This window comes from Magnolia sinica, chromosome 4, assembly GCF_029962835.1.
Source record: "Magnolia sinica isolate HGM2019 chromosome 4, MsV1, whole genome shotgun sequence".
Classification (NCBI taxonomy): Eukaryota; Viridiplantae; Streptophyta; class Magnoliopsida; order Magnoliales; family Magnoliaceae; genus Magnolia; species Magnolia sinica.
The window spans coordinates 78,142,681-78,160,847 of NC_080576.1; the positions used below are offsets into that span (position 1 = coordinate 78,142,681).

General features: G+C 45.4%; 1 protein-coding gene across 4 annotated transcripts in view; it reads left to right on the forward strand.

Moving 5' to 3' along the window:
- The first annotated feature begins 248 nt into the window (after positions 1–248).
- The window catches only part of LOC131243258 (probable CoA ligase CCL5), an 87,099-nt gene continuing 69,180 nt past the window's right edge, over positions 249–18,167 (forward strand). For 3 of the 4 annotated variants that reach the window (XM_058242453.1, XM_058242455.1, XM_058242456.1), the window contains exon 1: positions 249–1,531. In XM_058242453.1, coding sequence (XP_058098436.1) covers positions 310–1,531 — 1,222 coding nt within the window. In that variant the 5' untranslated portion in view covers positions 249–309. The remainder of the gene's footprint in view (positions 1,532–18,167) is intronic. The other variant, XM_058242452.1, reaches the window with a different exon arrangement.

Consider the following 18,167-nt stretch of genomic DNA (forward strand, 5'->3'; position numbering starts at 1 on the left):
TTTTCAATAATACTCGAAAATGATCTCTGAAAATGAACGGTGTGGATATAAAAATTACATCATTGTGGGGCCATGTAACTTTGATGTCTTTTGAAACGTTCGTACAACTCGGAGTTCGAGGACCGTCGGTGCTCGTTTCGTACGGCACGTATCTACACCAGCTATATAACAGGTGTGTGGTACACCAGCCAATCCGCTTCCCCTACCTTCAAAAAAGAAATGTACAATGAATACGGATCCCTCTGTCAATTAGCCTGCAGTTGCAAAACTTGGTATCCAGTGAGCAGAGCAGAGGCAACCCGTCACTCCATGGCGCACGATAGCACCTCCGTAGACCCCAGGAGCGGATTCTGCAGCTCCAACTCCACCTTCTACAGCAAGCGCAAGCCCATTACTCTCCCGTCCGACGACTTCCTCGACATCACCACCTTCATCTCCTCCCGGCTCCACTCCGGTAAGACCGCATTCATTGACGCCCTGACGGGCCGCCACGTCACCTTCCCCGATCTCTGGCGGGCCGTCGGCTCCGTCGCCACGTGCCTCTCCCTCCTCGGCGTCAGGAAAGGTCACGTGATCCTCATCCTCTCTGCGAACTCCATCTACTTCCCGATCGCGGTATTCGCCGTCATGTCCATCGGCGCCATCGTCACCACAGCCAACACTCTCAACACGCCGCGTGAAATCGCCAGGCAGATGGCCGACTCCAAACCGATCCTCGCCTTCGTGACTCGGTCGCTCCTCTCCAAACTTGGCCAGTCGACTCTCCCGATCGTACTCTTACCAGATAGAGAACACGGGACCGCGATCGAAGGAGTGCAAATCGTGTCTAACATAGAGGAAATGATGGCGCAGGAGCCGAGTCGAGACCGAGTCAGGGAGCGAGTCAGACCAGACGACCCGGCCACCATGCTTTACTCGTCAGGCACGACCGGCACCAGCAAAGGAGTAGTGTCAACGCATCGGAATCTGATGGGAATGGTGGAGACTTGTATTGGAAGGTTTCGGTTAGAAGATGGGGCGCAGACGTTCATCTCCACCATCCCAATGTTCCACGTTTACGGTCTAACCATATTCGCTGTGGCCGTGCCAGCCTCGGGATCGACGACGGTGGTGATCCCAAGATTCGAGATGGATGCTATGCTTTCAGCGATCGAGAAGTATCACGTGACGTATCTACCGCTCGTGCCGCCGATACTCATGGCGTTGGCGAGACAGGCCGACACGATACGGGCCAGGTACGAATTAGGGTCATTGAAAACGGTTTTGACGGGTGGGGCTCCTTTGAGTAAGGAAGTGATGGAGGGGTTTTGGGCAAAGTATCCGACAGTTGCGATTCTCCAAGGGTACGCAATGACCGAGACGACGGGTGTCGGAACGTCCACGGATTCGGTGGAGGAAAGTGGACGGTACGGATCGGCCGGCCTCCTGGCCTCTGGCATGGAGGCAAGGGTCGTGGATCCCGATGGTGGACAGGCGTTGGGAGTGAATCGGACGGGTGAGCTTTGGCTACGTGGACCCTGCGTGATGAAAGGTAACAATAGTAGTAAAGAGAATAGGAGATATTTCGTTTTGTGTAAGTCGCGACTCTGGATGCAGAGCCAGCATGTGTCGCCCCATTCTGGCCCAAGTGATGATATGGTCCGGTGATTGGAACCGTCCATATCTTCGATTGAATGAGAACTATGTACCGATAATGACACTTCTAACATGGTCATGAGTGCGGCTTCAGTGGATCGCCGGATCCATCGAGATGGTGTGACCCCTGACTTTGGAGCCCACAGTGATGTATGTGACTAAATCCACGCCGTCCATCCGTATTGAAAGCTCATTTTAAGGCATAATCTACAAAATGAAGAGATCCAAATCTTAATGAACTATAGTACAAGAAACAACGGTAATTGACCATTAAAAACTTCCCGTGGGCCACGAAAGCTTTGGATCGAGATGATATTTGTGTGGCCTCTTCATCTGCGTCTTTTTGAACTTATCAACAGGTTGGACGGCAAATAAACATTCCGGAAGAATCCATGAAGCTTTTAATGGTGAGAATTCAATCACCACTGTTTCCTGTGGTATGGTCCATTTAAGATTTTGTTCAGTTCTTTTTCTTTTTTCTCTTTTTTAAAGGAAGCTATCAAACTGATCGGACGGTGTGGATTTAAGACACATACATCACGCTGAACCCCACAAGGGTTCGGCCCACCTTGGTGGATCTGGGGATCCACCGAAGCCGCCCCGGATGATAATGACCTTAGATTCGTAGAGCTCAACGTGAGCCATTGAAAATTCTCTCGTGTACAGATTTCACCTTTTGCATCAGTCATTGGGGGCAAATTTATTTGAATGGTCTGCATAGGATACCATTGAGAATACGGACGGTTCTGATCAGCAGAACATCTTCAGCATGTGCGTCCAGCGAGGAGACAACGTCGGGCAGGTTGGTTGGTGCACAACCCTACCCCAACCCAAAGTTAATGTGCATACTCCAATCCAACCCAACCCGGGTTGGAAATTCTCAGCTCAAGCCGAACCCAAGCGGGGTTGGCTGGTAGATATATGCTAATATTTTCATTATTATATTAGTCTATCATATTTTTAATGCATGTGTTATTTTTTATACCTATAATTCTATTAATTATATATGTAGTTATTTATAGCAAAGAAATTTATGTTTTCTAAACAAACAAATTAAAATAGAGGACAACTACCCCTTTAAAAGTTATATTCACATTGTGTACCAAGTAATTTATTTGGAAGAGAGAATCCTGCGTATCTTATTACCTTGAGTCATCGAAAATGAGGTGGAACAATGAAACCCGATGGCATTGGAATTTCATGTGCCTTCAACATAGACAATCAACACTTAATTATAATTAATATATAATGAATTTATATTTTAATTGGGTTTTGGTTCGGGTTGAGTTGGGCAACTCAATACCTCAACTTAATCCAACCCAAGTTTTATTAGGTTGGTGTTTGTATGGCTCTAGTTTAAGACCTAACCTGATAAGTCTTTCCCATGCCCAACCCAATGTCAGGTCGGTCATGGGTCAGTCGGGTTGAACCTGCCCAACTTTTAGCCCTAATATGTAGCCAAAGCTACAACAAAAAATGGGACACGACTACAGTGGATCCCTGAATCCACTTATAAGTGCATGGAATCCTTGACATGGGGGCCCATCATGATGTACACTAGAGCTGAGCAATCCTGACCTGATTCGGTGGTTCTGACCCGATTCGACTAAATCCGACCCGATCCAATCCGATCCGACGGCCTGCGCGGATCGAGTAGGCCAATCCAGATCCGAAATCTTTTCGGGTCGAGTTCGGATCAATAACAATTTGGACCGATCTGATCCAATTGGATCCGATCAGGGCCGATCCGATCCGCTCCGGATCTAGTATGTATAATGTATATTTAGTTATTTAGTATTTTACCCTACGGTGTGTGTGTGTGTGTGTGTGTGTGTGTGTGTGTGTGTGTACCCTTTCTACCCGCACCTTCCTAATCTTCTTCCTCTCTCTTCGACAATCCCAACGACCCGTCTCCTCTCCAAGTAGCCACCAGCGCCTCCTCACCGACACCATCTCCGTCTTCCTTTTCTTTGCTCCTCTCGCCACTGATCTAGAGCACTCTCCCTTCTTCAACCTCCACCTTCACTTCCTCCTTCCTGAGGCCAGGCAGATCCACTTTGAAGACGTGCGCTTTCGGAGTCTCCTTCCGATCTTCTCGATGCGCTTTTCGTTAGCTTCATCTCCAGTTAGGTCAGCGATATGAACAATCTGGATTGTTGCAAAAGTCAGAGCTATGCCAAGTGTACGGTTGAACAGTCTCTGTCATTTTAAATTTGCGTAAAACTAACATTGGAGTCCGATCATGTTAATTTTTTATGGGTCCCACTACTAAACAGAGGAGTGATGTGTACCTCCAGTAAAATACGCATTTCTCTCTGCATTCTTTGACATGATAAAAAGTTGAGACATGTCAGACGACCCTTCCCCTACTTAAGGGCGTGTTTGGCCGAGCACTGGATATGGTATTAGATGGGATTAGGAGGGTTATCCCACGCCACCTCATCCCATCCCCCGTTTGGGATGGCGGGATGTACCTCCGCCCTCGTAAACACCACCCGTAGCTAACCTGGATTCTGCCAATCCCAGGATGTAAATTTTTACCTTTATGTGGGGCCCACCAAGATATCAATGAGATATCCACTCCGTCCATCATTTTCACCGACCTACATTTAGCCATAAACCTGTTTTAAGGCAAATATAAAACAGTGAGTGGGGCACACCACAATAAGCAGTGTAGATGCAAACCCATCCATTTGGGACGGTCCAAACAGGCTGCTGTATATCCCATGGGCTATCCCAAACCCATGGGATCAAGAGACAAACACTGAAACCACCATCATTACCTTAAAATCCATTCCATCCCACCTAATCCCATGGAATTGGTCCAGCCAAACACACCCAACCCCCACCACTTTACGAATGCTTTCTTCCTCTGCGAAAGGTTGTAATGCAATATAACCGGAAGAACTAGAACGTGGTAGTTTCGTCTCTCCATTGTCCAAGAGAGATGATGATTCGTTAATCTGAACCATCCATTTTGTTGAGAAATTGTTTAGATGGAAGATTTCTTGAAATATACATTGATTGGGTGATATTAAGGGATGGAAAAGTTGCCCTCAAAGAAACGGCTGAAAATGTATGTCTAAGTCACTGGAGTGAATTGAAAAAAGATTCTCTCTTTCATGTGATTTTCTAAAAAGTGAAACCTTCCTTGAAATGACCTATAAATGGACGGACCCGATTGATGTCCGTGACGTGTACACCACATACAGGGCTCTACCATATCTTCCACCAGCTTGACGCGATTTTTCTACCCTACGTGTATGGAGAACGTCTAATGGAAGCCTATGTGTGGCCCGCTGTAATGTTTATGTGACATCCACTCCATCAATCAGTTACGGCAACTTAGTCAGGACTCAAGACCCAAAAATAGTAGGTCTGGAGCTCAAGTGGGCTGCACAACAACAAACAATAAATGTAGATGCTTACCATTGAAACTGTACTGAGGTCCAGGGTAATGTTTATATGTCATCCAAGCCGTTCAAAAGGTGGGTCCCACCACGACGAAGGAAAAACACAAATATCACCCAGGTCTAAGAATCCCATGGCCCCATGAAGGTTTCGATGGTGGGCGTCCCTGTCACGCTGTTTACTATAGTTGGCTCCCTTGAGTAAATGGATGTAACTGATTTTTGGGCTCAACAGCTAATGGACGGTGTGGATGTCACACAAAATCGCTATGGGCCCCACAAAGTTGTCAGTAGCACGGTCGCTATAATCACAGTCACTTGGTTGAGTTGATGAAGCTGGCAAGCAAGGAGAGACAGAGGGACAAACAGATAGGCTAAAAAACACGGTATCTGGTTTCATAGTCTGAGAGTGGTTTTGGTTGTGCCTTTTTTCGAAACTACCCTTTTTTAAAATCTCTCCTTTCTCTCCTTCTTTCTGGTTTGGGATCTCTAGCCGCGTTGCAATTGCAGGTTGCAGAGGGATGTCTTGACTGATCCGAACCATGCCGAATCCGATCCGACTCGAGTTTCCTGACCGAGTCGGACTCAGATCGGATCAGACAATGTGCATTTCGAATCGGTCCGAGTAAGGTGACCCGGACTCTGTCCCTGGACCGGATCGAGTTCGGGTCAGACAATTGCAGTTTCGGATCGGATCGAGTTGCACCCAATCTGATCCGACTCGGTCCGATGCCCAGCTCTAATGTACACCATAATGCATATATGTGCCTTTCATCTTGGAAACTCATTTCAGGGTATAATCCAAAAAAATGAAGCATATCTAAATCTTCGATGGAACATAATACAGGAAAAAGTGGTAATTGTCCATTAGAAGTTTCTCATTGAGCACAAAAGTTTTGGATGAAGTTGATATTTGTGTGGTATCTGCATCCATCCAGGTCCTTGTGATCTTATCCACAGGTTGGATAGCAAATAAACATTCCAGTGGACCCATGAAGGTTTTAATGGTGGGGATCCAATCACGACTATTTCCTTTAGTATGGTCCACCTAAGATTTGGATCTATTTCATTTTTAGGATCATGCCCTACAATTATCTGTCAAAATGAATGGATGGTGTGGATGCGTGGAACATGTGTCCTCTGTGGATCCTGGGATCCACCCGAACCGCGCCCCCTGAAATCAGATTGCTGGAGCAATCCTAAGGTCGGATTCGCCCAAGTATTGTTTGATTGAAATTGGCTACTGGAGAGTGGTACTTCCTGGGTAAGGCTTTCAATGGAAGTTCCTCCACTGCGACGGTAGTGATGTTTGTGTGAAATCCATTCCATTTTTCATTTTTTTTTTTAGCTTATTTCAGGACACGAGGCTAAAATTTAGGCAGATATAAAACTCAAGTCAGGCACGAGAGGAAATAGTGGGAATTGAACGACCCCATTGAAACATTCTTATAATCACATGACTTTTGTATCCGGATGAGTTTTTGATGTTTTCAGTTCACCTTATTATTGTTGCTTTATAACAGCAAGGTGGACCAAAAAGTTTTCCAACTGTAGGCATTTGTTTCCCCACTTTTCCTTTTATTGTGCCTCAATCACCCCGATGTCCCACTTCCTCGAAAGGCCAGCAGTCCTTAAACCAACGAGCGCAGATTCGGTGGTTCTCTGGATCCACCAAGGTGGTTGGGATCCCTGATTGTAGGGCCCACCGTAATGTTTGTCCCATATATTCACGCCGTCCATCTGTTTTGAAAACAGATTTTGAGGCATGATTCAGAAAAAAATAATTAAGTAGATCCAAATATTAGGTGGACCGTAATACACGAAACAGTGGCAATCGACTATTAAAAACTTCTCATATGCCATAAAAGTTTTGGATCAAGCTGATATTTATCTGTTATCTGCATTCAAGTCCTTGTGATTTCATCGATAGGTTGGATGTCAAATAAATATTTCAGTGGCCTCATGAAGATTTTAATGGTGGGGATTCAATCACTATTGTTTCCTGTGGTATGGTCCTTCTAAGTTTTGGATCTACTTCATTTTTATGATCATGCTCCAAAGTTATCTGTCAAAATGGATGGGCGGTGTGAATGTAAGGCATTTACATCACAGTAGCCCCACAGTTTGGGATTCACCGACTTCGCGCCAACACTGAGATCCTCCCAAACCGCGCCTCAAACTAATAGGACGTAAGAGAGCCACCGGGATAAACCATAAACACCAGCTCGATACGTACCTTCTGTTACCATGCAAGGTTTCAACGGTGTTTATTCAATCCCTAATTTCCCTCTCATATTGCCTCCTTGACTTTTGTATCTGTCTCATTGTTTGTATCGAGTCCTGAGATGAGCTGCCAAAATGGATGAACAAAGTGTATTTCACACAAACATCACACAGCGCCCAACCTAACGTCCCAGTGTAGAAACTTCTTGGGAAAGTCTATTCACAACCGTCCAATCAATGTCAACCAATCCTGATCATCAGTTAATCTTAATTTTTTATTATTACACATCTAGACTAGTACCTATAATTTGGACAGTTTAATCTAATTTATTTATATCCCGTGTAGGGAAATTTAAAGTAATTTGTAATTGCCTGCGACCATCCATCACTTTTAGCCAGAACCTATATATTAGAAGTCACCAAACGGTAATCTGACCAATTAGGACGCAGAAAAAGTATTGGGTCATCAATATAAAATCATACACGTGGTGAAATCACTAGATGGAATCTGAGACGTGGGATGAATGGGATGGTCTTATTTGTTGGTTTATGAACTGTGGTCCATCGATGATGGGGCCCACTAGATGGAAGGTATGGGTCTCCTAACAGCTACGTGCACTATTGTTGATTGATTCAAGAATAAACATGCTTCGACGAGGCCCATTAGGCAAGGCCCATTCATAATCAGGCACAGTGCATACTTCAAGTTCCTGATCTGGACGGGTCGAGATTCAATCTTGAAACTTGGGATTGAGAACTAAAAAGGCAAAATTACGTAGATATTGTTGAGAATTCCTTTTGGTTAAAATAAATAATAGTTTTTTAAAATTATTTTTTGAAAATCAAAATTTAAAAATATGATTTTGGTTTGAAAAAAAAAAATCAAAATTTCCATTTTCTTTCCAAAAATAATTTGAAATTCATGAAAAAAGTGATTTAAGAAAAATCAAAAAAAATAAATTCGTTTAGTCCTACATCGCTTAGGGATAGGATGTTTTTGAGGTTTCTAAACCTTCTCGTGAATGGTTTACTTGGAAAAGAGGGGAGACAGAGATGGAGTTTGCACTGGAATGACCGTACACACGCTCTTGTTGGTGGTACCTTCATGATTGCCGCTCGTAGGACTAACAAGGCTTGTATCCTCTAAGGGCCCGTATGGCCGGTCGGATGTCGGATTGGAAGGGATTGGAAGTTAAATCCTTCCCGGGATTGGCCAGGCCTGCCAAACAGAGTCGGTGATCTGATCCCAATCCATAAATCTTAAGACAATCCACTGGACGGGATGGGAAGGTTGACAACACCATCATTACCTTTAAATCCCATCCAATCCACCCTAATCCGTCCAGGGATAGAGCAATCCCATGGATCTCAAGACAATCCACTGACAACACCATCATTACCTAAAAATCCATGCCATCCACCCTAGTATTCAATCCCTTCCAATCTTCCAATCCACCCGGCCAAACGGGCCTAAGTGATTTACTAGTAACCCGTTAGCCATATCTATTTTGAGTGGAGAGGGGGTGAATTATGCTTTAAGGATAACGTATTTGAACATGCTTTGGCCTTATTCAAACAATTTTATTTATTTTTTGGTGTTTAAAATTTTCTATTTTGGAATATTTTTCTATAATCTAAAAATGTAATTGGAAATAGATATCAAAAGTGTTGCATCAACAAAGCTAATGAACCAGGATCTAATATAGCTTGACCGGTTCGACAGCACAAACTTCAATAAGTGGTAAGACAAGTAGAAGTTCATTCTTACTGCCTGGAAGATTTACTACATCCTGGGCCCGAACCTACCACCACTTTTAGAAGCAGCTGACAATGATTTTGTAGAAAAGATTATTGTTAGAACCAAGCGTTAAGAAGATGAATTGTTGTGATGCGATCACCTATTGGCAATTTGTAATATTCACCTCCATCATCTCACTTATATATATATATATATATAAAAGGAGAATATAAGACAAAACATGTTATTGCCTTGGCACTAAATTTGACACACCTATACCTTATTCACATACATCTCTCAAATAGGACTCCTCGATTAATGAACCCCTCAAACATGACCCCTTATGTTATGGGTAAAACTGAACCGACCGATTGGACTGACCAAACGACTCTAATTAGATGCAAGCAATGAAGGCAAACGGCTTGGATGAGACATCGGGAAAGAGCTCAGCCTCAGATGCCGACCACGACCTCTGCCACTAATCCAGGCACTAGTTATGAGTGGTGGCCTTAGTCGCCTAGTCGACATTTCACTATCTCGACCAAGGGACATCTATGGACGCCGACCAGATCATAGAACCTGACCTCGACCCCAATCAGTGACTAAGCTCAGTCTGCAGTACCTCGACCAGGCGACTTAAAGGTCGGCTTCGGCTATCGACCACGACTTCCTCGGATGCTGACCAATAGGAGATATCTCCATTCATATACGAAAAGGATTATCTCCCTGAGATCTTCATCGAGAATCACGCCGAGATAAATGTCATATACCCAGTGGAAGATCCCCTGTGTGATACATATCTACATGGTAGACCCATTGCCATACATGGAAGAGGTCTCGAAAAGTTATAAATAAGAACCCTACCTGCAGTAAAAGGCAGACGCTATTACCCTAATTCAACTAGACCCATAGTGTACTTATTTTAACTTAGGCATCGGAGGGTCCCCGGCTACAATCAGGGTCCCCATTGTCACTTGGTTTCGCAGGTACACAATAGGCTAGTAGGGACGACTAGATCTTAGCATCAATAGTTTGGCCCCATCTATGGGAACAACAGTAAAGCCTTTCTGAATTCGCTTGTCGTACCTCCATCTACCCTACAATGGCTAAAGGGAGGAAAAAGGCCTTGGCCGCTATTGCTGCACAAACCCCCATACCAGAAGATTAACATGCCGATCTCCAGGATTCGCCCTCACAACATCATACCAACTCTCCCCTTGCGATGGTAGCACATATGTCTCGCAATCGGGGAGGTTGACTCGTCTCCTTGGAAAATCAGGTAGAGCCCTAACCAACAATATAAATCGTATAATGCAAATACTGGAAATGTGGAATCCACCTCTCGACCATGGAGTGGAAGCAAGCACGACAACAGAGCAATCTCGACCCCCTCAAGCACCTGACGAGTCCTGCATAGTCAAGCAACGGCCAAGGCAACATATTCGTGCACCCTTGCATACCACGGGAATTACCATGCTCACTGATTTCGACCTACGCCATACACTGGAGAAAAGGAGGCGTGGGAAAGTTCCTGAGATGATAACAAAAAATGAGGTCCCGTAGGAGGGTGAGCTCAGGGAGATCTGAGGACAACTCGACGACATTCAACAAGCATACCGCGCTTGGGTTCCGACCTCAATTGAGGTCATGTTGTAGGAAATAGAACCACCATTTATTGATGACATCATGAGATCTCAATTTCTGTTGAGATTACGGATGCCTCATATTACTCCCTACTCTGAAGCCAGAGATCTAGTCGAATATATGGAATCCTTCAAAGCATGGATGGAGTTACACAGTTCTTTAAGTTTAGTAATGTGTCGAGCATTCTCCCTGACTATGTTAGGGGCGGCATGAAAGTGGTACATGCAGCTGAAATTGAAGTCCATTAGCTCCTTCACCCAACTCAGCAAGACCTTTATCACGCAGTTCATTGGAGGGAAAGATAGAAGGAAGTCAATGACGCACATCCTCACTGTTACCCAAAGGGAGGACGAGCTACTAAAGGATTACATCATTCGCTTCAACGAGGAAGCAGTCTAGGTGGTTGGTTACTTCGACCAGATAGCTCTGGCCGCCATGATATTCGGTCTGCGAGAGGGGAAGTTCCTATTCTCAATTGGTAAGAATGTCGCGACTACCTTAGTTGATCTCCTTAACCGAGCCCAGAAGTACTCTAACGCGGAGGTGCTCTTTAGCTCGTGGAAAGCTACTCGGAGCACAATTAGCTTGACTAATGACAAGAAGTGCAAGGAGGAGAGGGAACCACCCACCATCAACAACAAGAGGAGAAAGGATGACGATCTAGGCAGAGGTTAGCGCCGGAGCTAACGATTGGAGAGCAGGTTTCGCTCCTATACTCCATTGAACGTGACTCCCGAGCAAGTCCTTATGGAGATTCGCGACAAAATGATCTTGAAGTGGCTGAGCAGGATGAAATCCGATGTTGACAAGAGAGATAAGTGGAATTACTATCACTTCCACCGCAACCATGACCATACCATCGCCGAATGTTTCGACCTCAAGGAGGAGATTGAGTCCCTCACTTGAGGTAGGAACCTACGGGAATACGTCAACAAGAGGAGGAATGAGCGACCTGATAAAAGGGACGAACCACCAGGCAATAGAAACGACAATGAAGTGACAGGTGAAATCCACACAATATTCGGAGGACCCGTAGGAGGTGGGGACTCGAACAAAGCTTGCAGGACTCATGCCCGGAACATCGATAGCAACATCACAAAGCATTAAATACACATCACCAGTAAAGCTACAAATGAGCAGAAGTTAATTTCCTGTAGCTTGACCTTCACTGAAGAAGATGCTCGAGGAATCCACCACCAACATGATGATGCTTTGGTGGTGACCATGACCGTGGCCAACCATAAAGTGCACCACATTTTGGTGGACACTAGCAGCTCAACTGACATTGTCGTTGTTGTCGCCTTTGATAAAATGGGAATCGGGATGTCTAAACTACGTCCTATCCGCACTCCCTTAGTCGGGTTTGTAGGGGAGAGAATAATCTCTGAAGGAAGTATACTACTGCCCATGACATTAGGAGAGTGTCACAACCATACCACCATGATGATCAACTTCCTCGTAGTCGACTGCCCCTCCATATACAACATAATCTTGGGATGACCATCCCTCAATGTCATGAGAGCAGCGGTATCTACCTTCCACTTCGCTATGAAGTTCCATATGGAGCATGACATTGGTCTGGTCAGAAGCGATCGACACAAACAATGCTACTCAACGGTGCTCAAGGTAAAAGCGCATTGGCAGATGATGAAAATTACATCTCTCGACCCCTGAGAAGAATCAGTTGAAAGAGGGTCTCCTGGATGACCTGGTGGTTGTACCCCTCTACGAGATCGACCAGACCCGCACGATTCAGGTCGACTCATTACTAACCCCAGGTGAGCGAGAGGAGATTGTCAGCCTACTAAAGCGGCACACCGACGTCTTCGCACGGTCACACCAAGACATGCCCGACATCACCCCAGAGGTAATGGTGCACAGACTAAACATCGATCTCGACCACCGACCTGTCAGACAAAAGTGACGAGCATTTGAACTAGAGCGGTACGCGATTATCGATGAGGTCAGTAAGCTTCTCGAGGGCGGGTTCATTGAAGAAACCTACTTTCTGACTGGATAGTGAATGTTGTGCTAGTGAAAAAATCAAATGGGATATGGTGAGTATGTGTTGACTACACAGACTTGAATAAAGCGTGTCCAAAAGATAGTTTTCCTCTCTCAAGGATCGATCAGCTAGTCGACAGCACAACCAGATACGAGCTCCTTAGCTTTATGGACGCCTACTCAGGTTATAAATAGATCACCATGCACTGACACGACAAGCAAAAAATGACCTTTGTATCTGACAATAGGCTCTACTGCTACAAGGTCATGCTTTCGGGTTGAAAAACACCAGAGCAATGTATCAACGGCTTGTTAACAAGATGTTTGCTAAGAAGATCGGGCATTCTAAGAAAGTCTACATCGATGACACGCTAGTTAAGAGCACTAGAACGACAAACCATGTGGCCGACCTTAAAGAAATGTTGGCCATACTGAGAAAATACCAGATGAAGCTGAACCCGATCAAGTGCCCCTTTGAGGTAAGCTCGCAAAAGTTCCTCAGCTTCTTGGTGAATCAGAGGGGAATCGAAGCAAATCCTGATAAGATCCAGACACTATTAAACATGAGCTCGCCCAAAAGTACAAAAGAAATTCAGTACCTCACAGGAAAAATTGCGGCCCTCAACAGATTTGTCTCTAGAGCTACAAACAAGTGCCCACCATTCTTCTAACAACTAAAAGGCAAGAAAAAGCCGACAATGGATGACGATTGTGAACATGCCTTTTAAGAGCTCAAGCAGTGCCTGAGGTTACTCGCGCTGCTATCCAAGCCCGAACAGGGAGAACCACTACTGCTCCACCTGGCTTTCTCAGTCGCAATGGTTAGCTCGGCCTTAATACGAGAGGTCGGAGATAAGCAACTTCTTATGTATTATGTCAGCAAAGCACTGGTCCAAGCTGAGACCAAATGTCTTGATATCAAGAAGCACGCGCTAGCCATGGCCATGTCATCACGACGTCTCTGCCTCTACTTCCAGGCCAACACCATTGTGTTCCCGACTAATCAACCCCTTTGTCAGGTACTTCAAAAACCCAAGGTGTCAGGAAGACTGACGAAGTGGACGATTGAGCTCAGCGAGTTCGATATCGAATAACGACCCAGAGTTGCTGTCAAGGGCCAAGCAGTGGTCGAGTTCATTGTTGAGTTCACCAAAGTTGAGCCCCCAAAAGAAGACATAAATGCGGAAGAGGTCAACTTGCAAGAATGGACCCTTCACGTTGATGGGTCTTCCAATTCAAAGGGCAGTGGAGCAATAATAATCCTTGTGGTGCCCGACCAGACCTACACATAATACACCTTGAGATTTGGGTTCCTGACATCCAACAATGAGGCAGAATATGAGGCACTCATCACCAGGCTCAGGCTGGCGAAAGCTATGAGAGCTCGAGCCTTGAAGATCTACAACAATTCTCAACTCATCGTCAACCAAATCACTGATGAGTACTAGACTGAGGTGAAAATGATCGCCTACCTCCAAAAGGCGAAAGATCTTATTGGCAAATTCTGCAAGTGTGAAGTCATCTTGGTCCCTTGAGTAGAAAATTCTCAGGAAGATGCACTAGTGAAGATGGCCACAGCGGCCAACGATAATATCGCCAAAAAAGTCCCGATCTTGTTCTTACCCAAGCCTAACATTGGCTGACTTGAGCTAAAGGAATCATTCCCTATCATGTCAACGTCGAGCTGGATGGACCCGATCATAGGCTACCTCTAGAGGAATGAATTACCTGACGACAAGCTCCAAGCATGAAGAATTCAAAACCGGGTAGCTCGGTACACCATGATAGGGGACATCCTATACAAGAGGGGATTTTCCCTACCATACCTTAGGTGCCTGGGACTCGACGAGGCTGAATATGTCCTGAGGGAAATCCATGAAGGCGTCTGTGGTAACCACTCGGGTGGAAGAGCACTGGCCTACAAAGTGATTTGATAGGGGTACTATTGGTCGACCATCCACGAGGATGCCAAACAATATACAAGGAAATGTGATAAGTGCCAATGGTTCACCATAATACTTTGATAACCATTCAGGTAGTTGACCCCAATGATTAGCCCTTGGCCATTCGCCTAGCGAAGGGTTGACATCATAGGACCATTACCGATGGGCAGGGTTCAGACCAAGTTGTTGTCGTGTCTGTCGATTACTTCACTAAGTGGGTTGAGGCCGAGCCGCTATCCAAAAACACTGAGCAAAAGGTCATCAACTTTGTCTAGAAGAACATCATCTGTAGATATGACATCCCTCACACAATCGTTACCGATAATGGCAAGCAATTCGACAATGCACACTTCCAAGGACTGTGAGAGACTTGGCATCAATAATGCCTCTCCTCACCTTGACACCCCAGGCTAATAGATAGGCAGAGGCAGTTAACAAGATCATAAAAAACTAACTTAAAACCAAGCTTAAGAAATCTAAAGGGGCCTGGGCTGAGGATCTACCACATGTCCTCTAGGCGTACCGAACAATTGCTCGAACTTCAACTAGGGAAACTCCATTCTCCATAGCTTTTGGTGCAGAAGCCATGATACCAGTCAAAGTAAGACTTTTGACTGTGCGCATTGAATCATTCAACGCAAGTCAGAATGTCGAGAAGATGGCCCTGAGTCTAGATCTCCTTGAGGAAGAAAGGGAACGAGTACAATTGAAAATCGTCGCCTATCAACAGCGGGCTGCCCAGTACTACAACTTCAAGGTCAAGTTACGTAAATTTCTAGTAGGGGACGTAGTCATTTAAGAAACCTTTCAGAGCACGAAGGAGCTTGACTTAAGAACATTGGGTCCGAGCTGGGAAGGACCCTACAAAGTAACAATCACAAAACGACTAGGCACGTATCGACTTGAGGACATGAATGGACAACCCTTGCTTCATCCATGGAACACTGAGCACTTGAAGATCTACTATTCCTAAAAAGAAATCTGAAAGTTCTAGATATATTGACCATGTTAATCAACTTGAGAGGAGTGCTTGGTCAACTAAGAGCAACCTCCATTTTTTAAGGGAAAAAGGTGCTCGTGATACTATTATTTCCTCTTTATTACGAATTCTACAATAAAATAACTTCACTGGGTCAGGGGAAAAGAATTTCTTTGAACATTATTATCCCGATTACCCGAACTATATGACCGACCATAGGGACTTCCCTCAGTTTAAGGGAAGAAAGTCCTTCCATGAGCTTCGCCTACTATTATGTGGTCGGCATATCGGTTCTATCATGCATGGCCTACCATACATAATTGGCATATTAGCCCCACATTGCTCGACCTACTAGCTCTACTTCGTCCGACCTACTAATTCTACTAACTTAACAAGATTTTAAACACAACATTCATGGTTAATCATTGCGAAAACATATCTTTTCATTAATAAGAGAAAGGACATTTCAAAGAAAAAACCAAAAAAAATTACAAGTATTAGAGGGGTTGAGCATTGGTCTACTCTCTTGGGGTCTACTCAACTTTAGCTTCAGCAGGGGCCGGGTCTTCAGGAGTCTCATCAGCCATGCAATCCAGGTCAAGCTTCAGATACTTCTGCCTGACATGCGCATGGCACTGCCTGTAGCCAAGGTGTAGTATTCCTTCAGCTCGTCAACTCACTCCCCAGAGGCCTTATACGCCTCCACTGTTGCTGCTTGCATGGCTGGGATAGAGGCCTCAACCTCTGCCAACTTGGCCGCCATCTCAACCGACTTGGCCTCCACCTCCACGGATTTGGCTTCCACTTCTACTCACTCAGCCTCGGAGATGGACATGCACGACTTTAGCCCCTCTGACTTGGCCCATAACGCGGCCTTCTCTCGCCGCACTTCAACCAACTGAGTCCCAAGAGCTGCCCACTCCTCCTTAGCAATCTGCATAGCCTCTTGAAGAGACTCAGCCTAGGTGACGACCGTGTCCCTAGTTGCGACAAAGGCCTTAAGCTCAGTGGCCTTGTCCTAGAGACCCACCCTCACTTCCTCGAGCCTGCACCCCAGCTACTGAAATGCTCAGCAAGTAGCTAAGAGCCCAAGGATGGTATGAAAAAAGAAGCAAAAACAAAAGCAGCAAATAAGGGGGAGGGAGTAGAAGACCAAAGGAACAACCAAGCAGAAAGAGAAGGGATGAAGGCCTACTTTGAGGAAGGAGGTTGCCAACTCTCTTAAGAGGCTCATCGGGTGGACCGCCAAAAGAGCCGAGATATGGTGTGGCGTGGTGACTGGGGGGGGAAAGAGCCCGACTATTAGAAGTGGCCTCGGAAGCTTGACAGCCCGAGATACCACCCATCCCCGCTACTGGTCACGAGAAAATGTGGCCTCAGCTTAACGAGCCTCATCCCGAGCTGGGGACGGCTCCAGATCCACGACTTTTGTCGCGGCCGGTTTGGAGGGGACCTTCATTCCCAGGGAGCCAAGAGGACCCCCTAACCACCTCAGTTCCCCCACTTGCATCTACCTCAGCTGTGCAGTGTTAGGTCCCTCTAAGGCAGGGTCAGGTCGATCTCCAACAAACTTAGAGGACTCCCCTTGACGAGTCAGGGGAGGGGCATGAACCTTCTTAACTGTTCTCCTTAGCTTCTCCAGCTTAGCTGTGGAAGGCATCTTTATCCTCTTCAAGTGGCAGGGATGATCTGTCATTTCTACAAAAAATGTATAAGTGTCAGACGTGAAGAAATAAAGTTTGAGCACAAAAAGTCCAGTCAAAATCCGACCAGCTACGACATACTTATGGGCTCGACTACAGAGAGGCCGACTCAATATAGAGATAGAAGATTGATCAACTTCCTCCAATTTCTCTCAGCTATGCTCTGTCCCTTCACAAAATTGACTTGGTGAAGTTGTAACGGCGAGAGCTTGGCCTGCCTCTGAGGTAGAACTGCAAAGAAGCACAACCAAAAGCACTGAGAAGAACTACAAAAATTTAAAAAAAATGTAAGGATTACAGCTCGACAATTTCTGATGTGGGATTGAGAAGGCGGTGGGGACACGGAAGCATAATCTTCCCACCTTAGCCTTTGGGGCTTCCTATTCCCTTGACACGAAGAACCACTTGTCCTTCCATCCCGGTTGTAGGACAGGTTTTTAGTGATGAGAGCCTGACCCTTGTTTGCAGAAGAATAAAAATAGTACCGGCCCCGACACTTGGGCTGGCCTTTACTCTGTACAAGTATAGAAGCTCATCTGCAGACAACTTGGTATGTCCGAGCTGATGTCACAGGATAAATGTCCTGAAGATTGCCCGCCATACATTGGGAATTAGTTGGCCTGGGGCGAGCCTAAGGCAATAGGTGACTTCTCACACGATAGGATGCAGAGGAAGCCGTATATCACATTGGAGGCCCACTGTTGAGAGTCAAATATTGCATATTAAATCCCATTTATATCTTGGTTTTATGAACATGATATTCAAACTTCCTCTTAATCAATTGAGCACAAGTACTTAGGTGATAAATTACTTAGATGATTAGACTTCAGCAATTCAAAATTCAATCTCTATCTTATCATACCCAAAGCATTCTTAAGTACACAATTC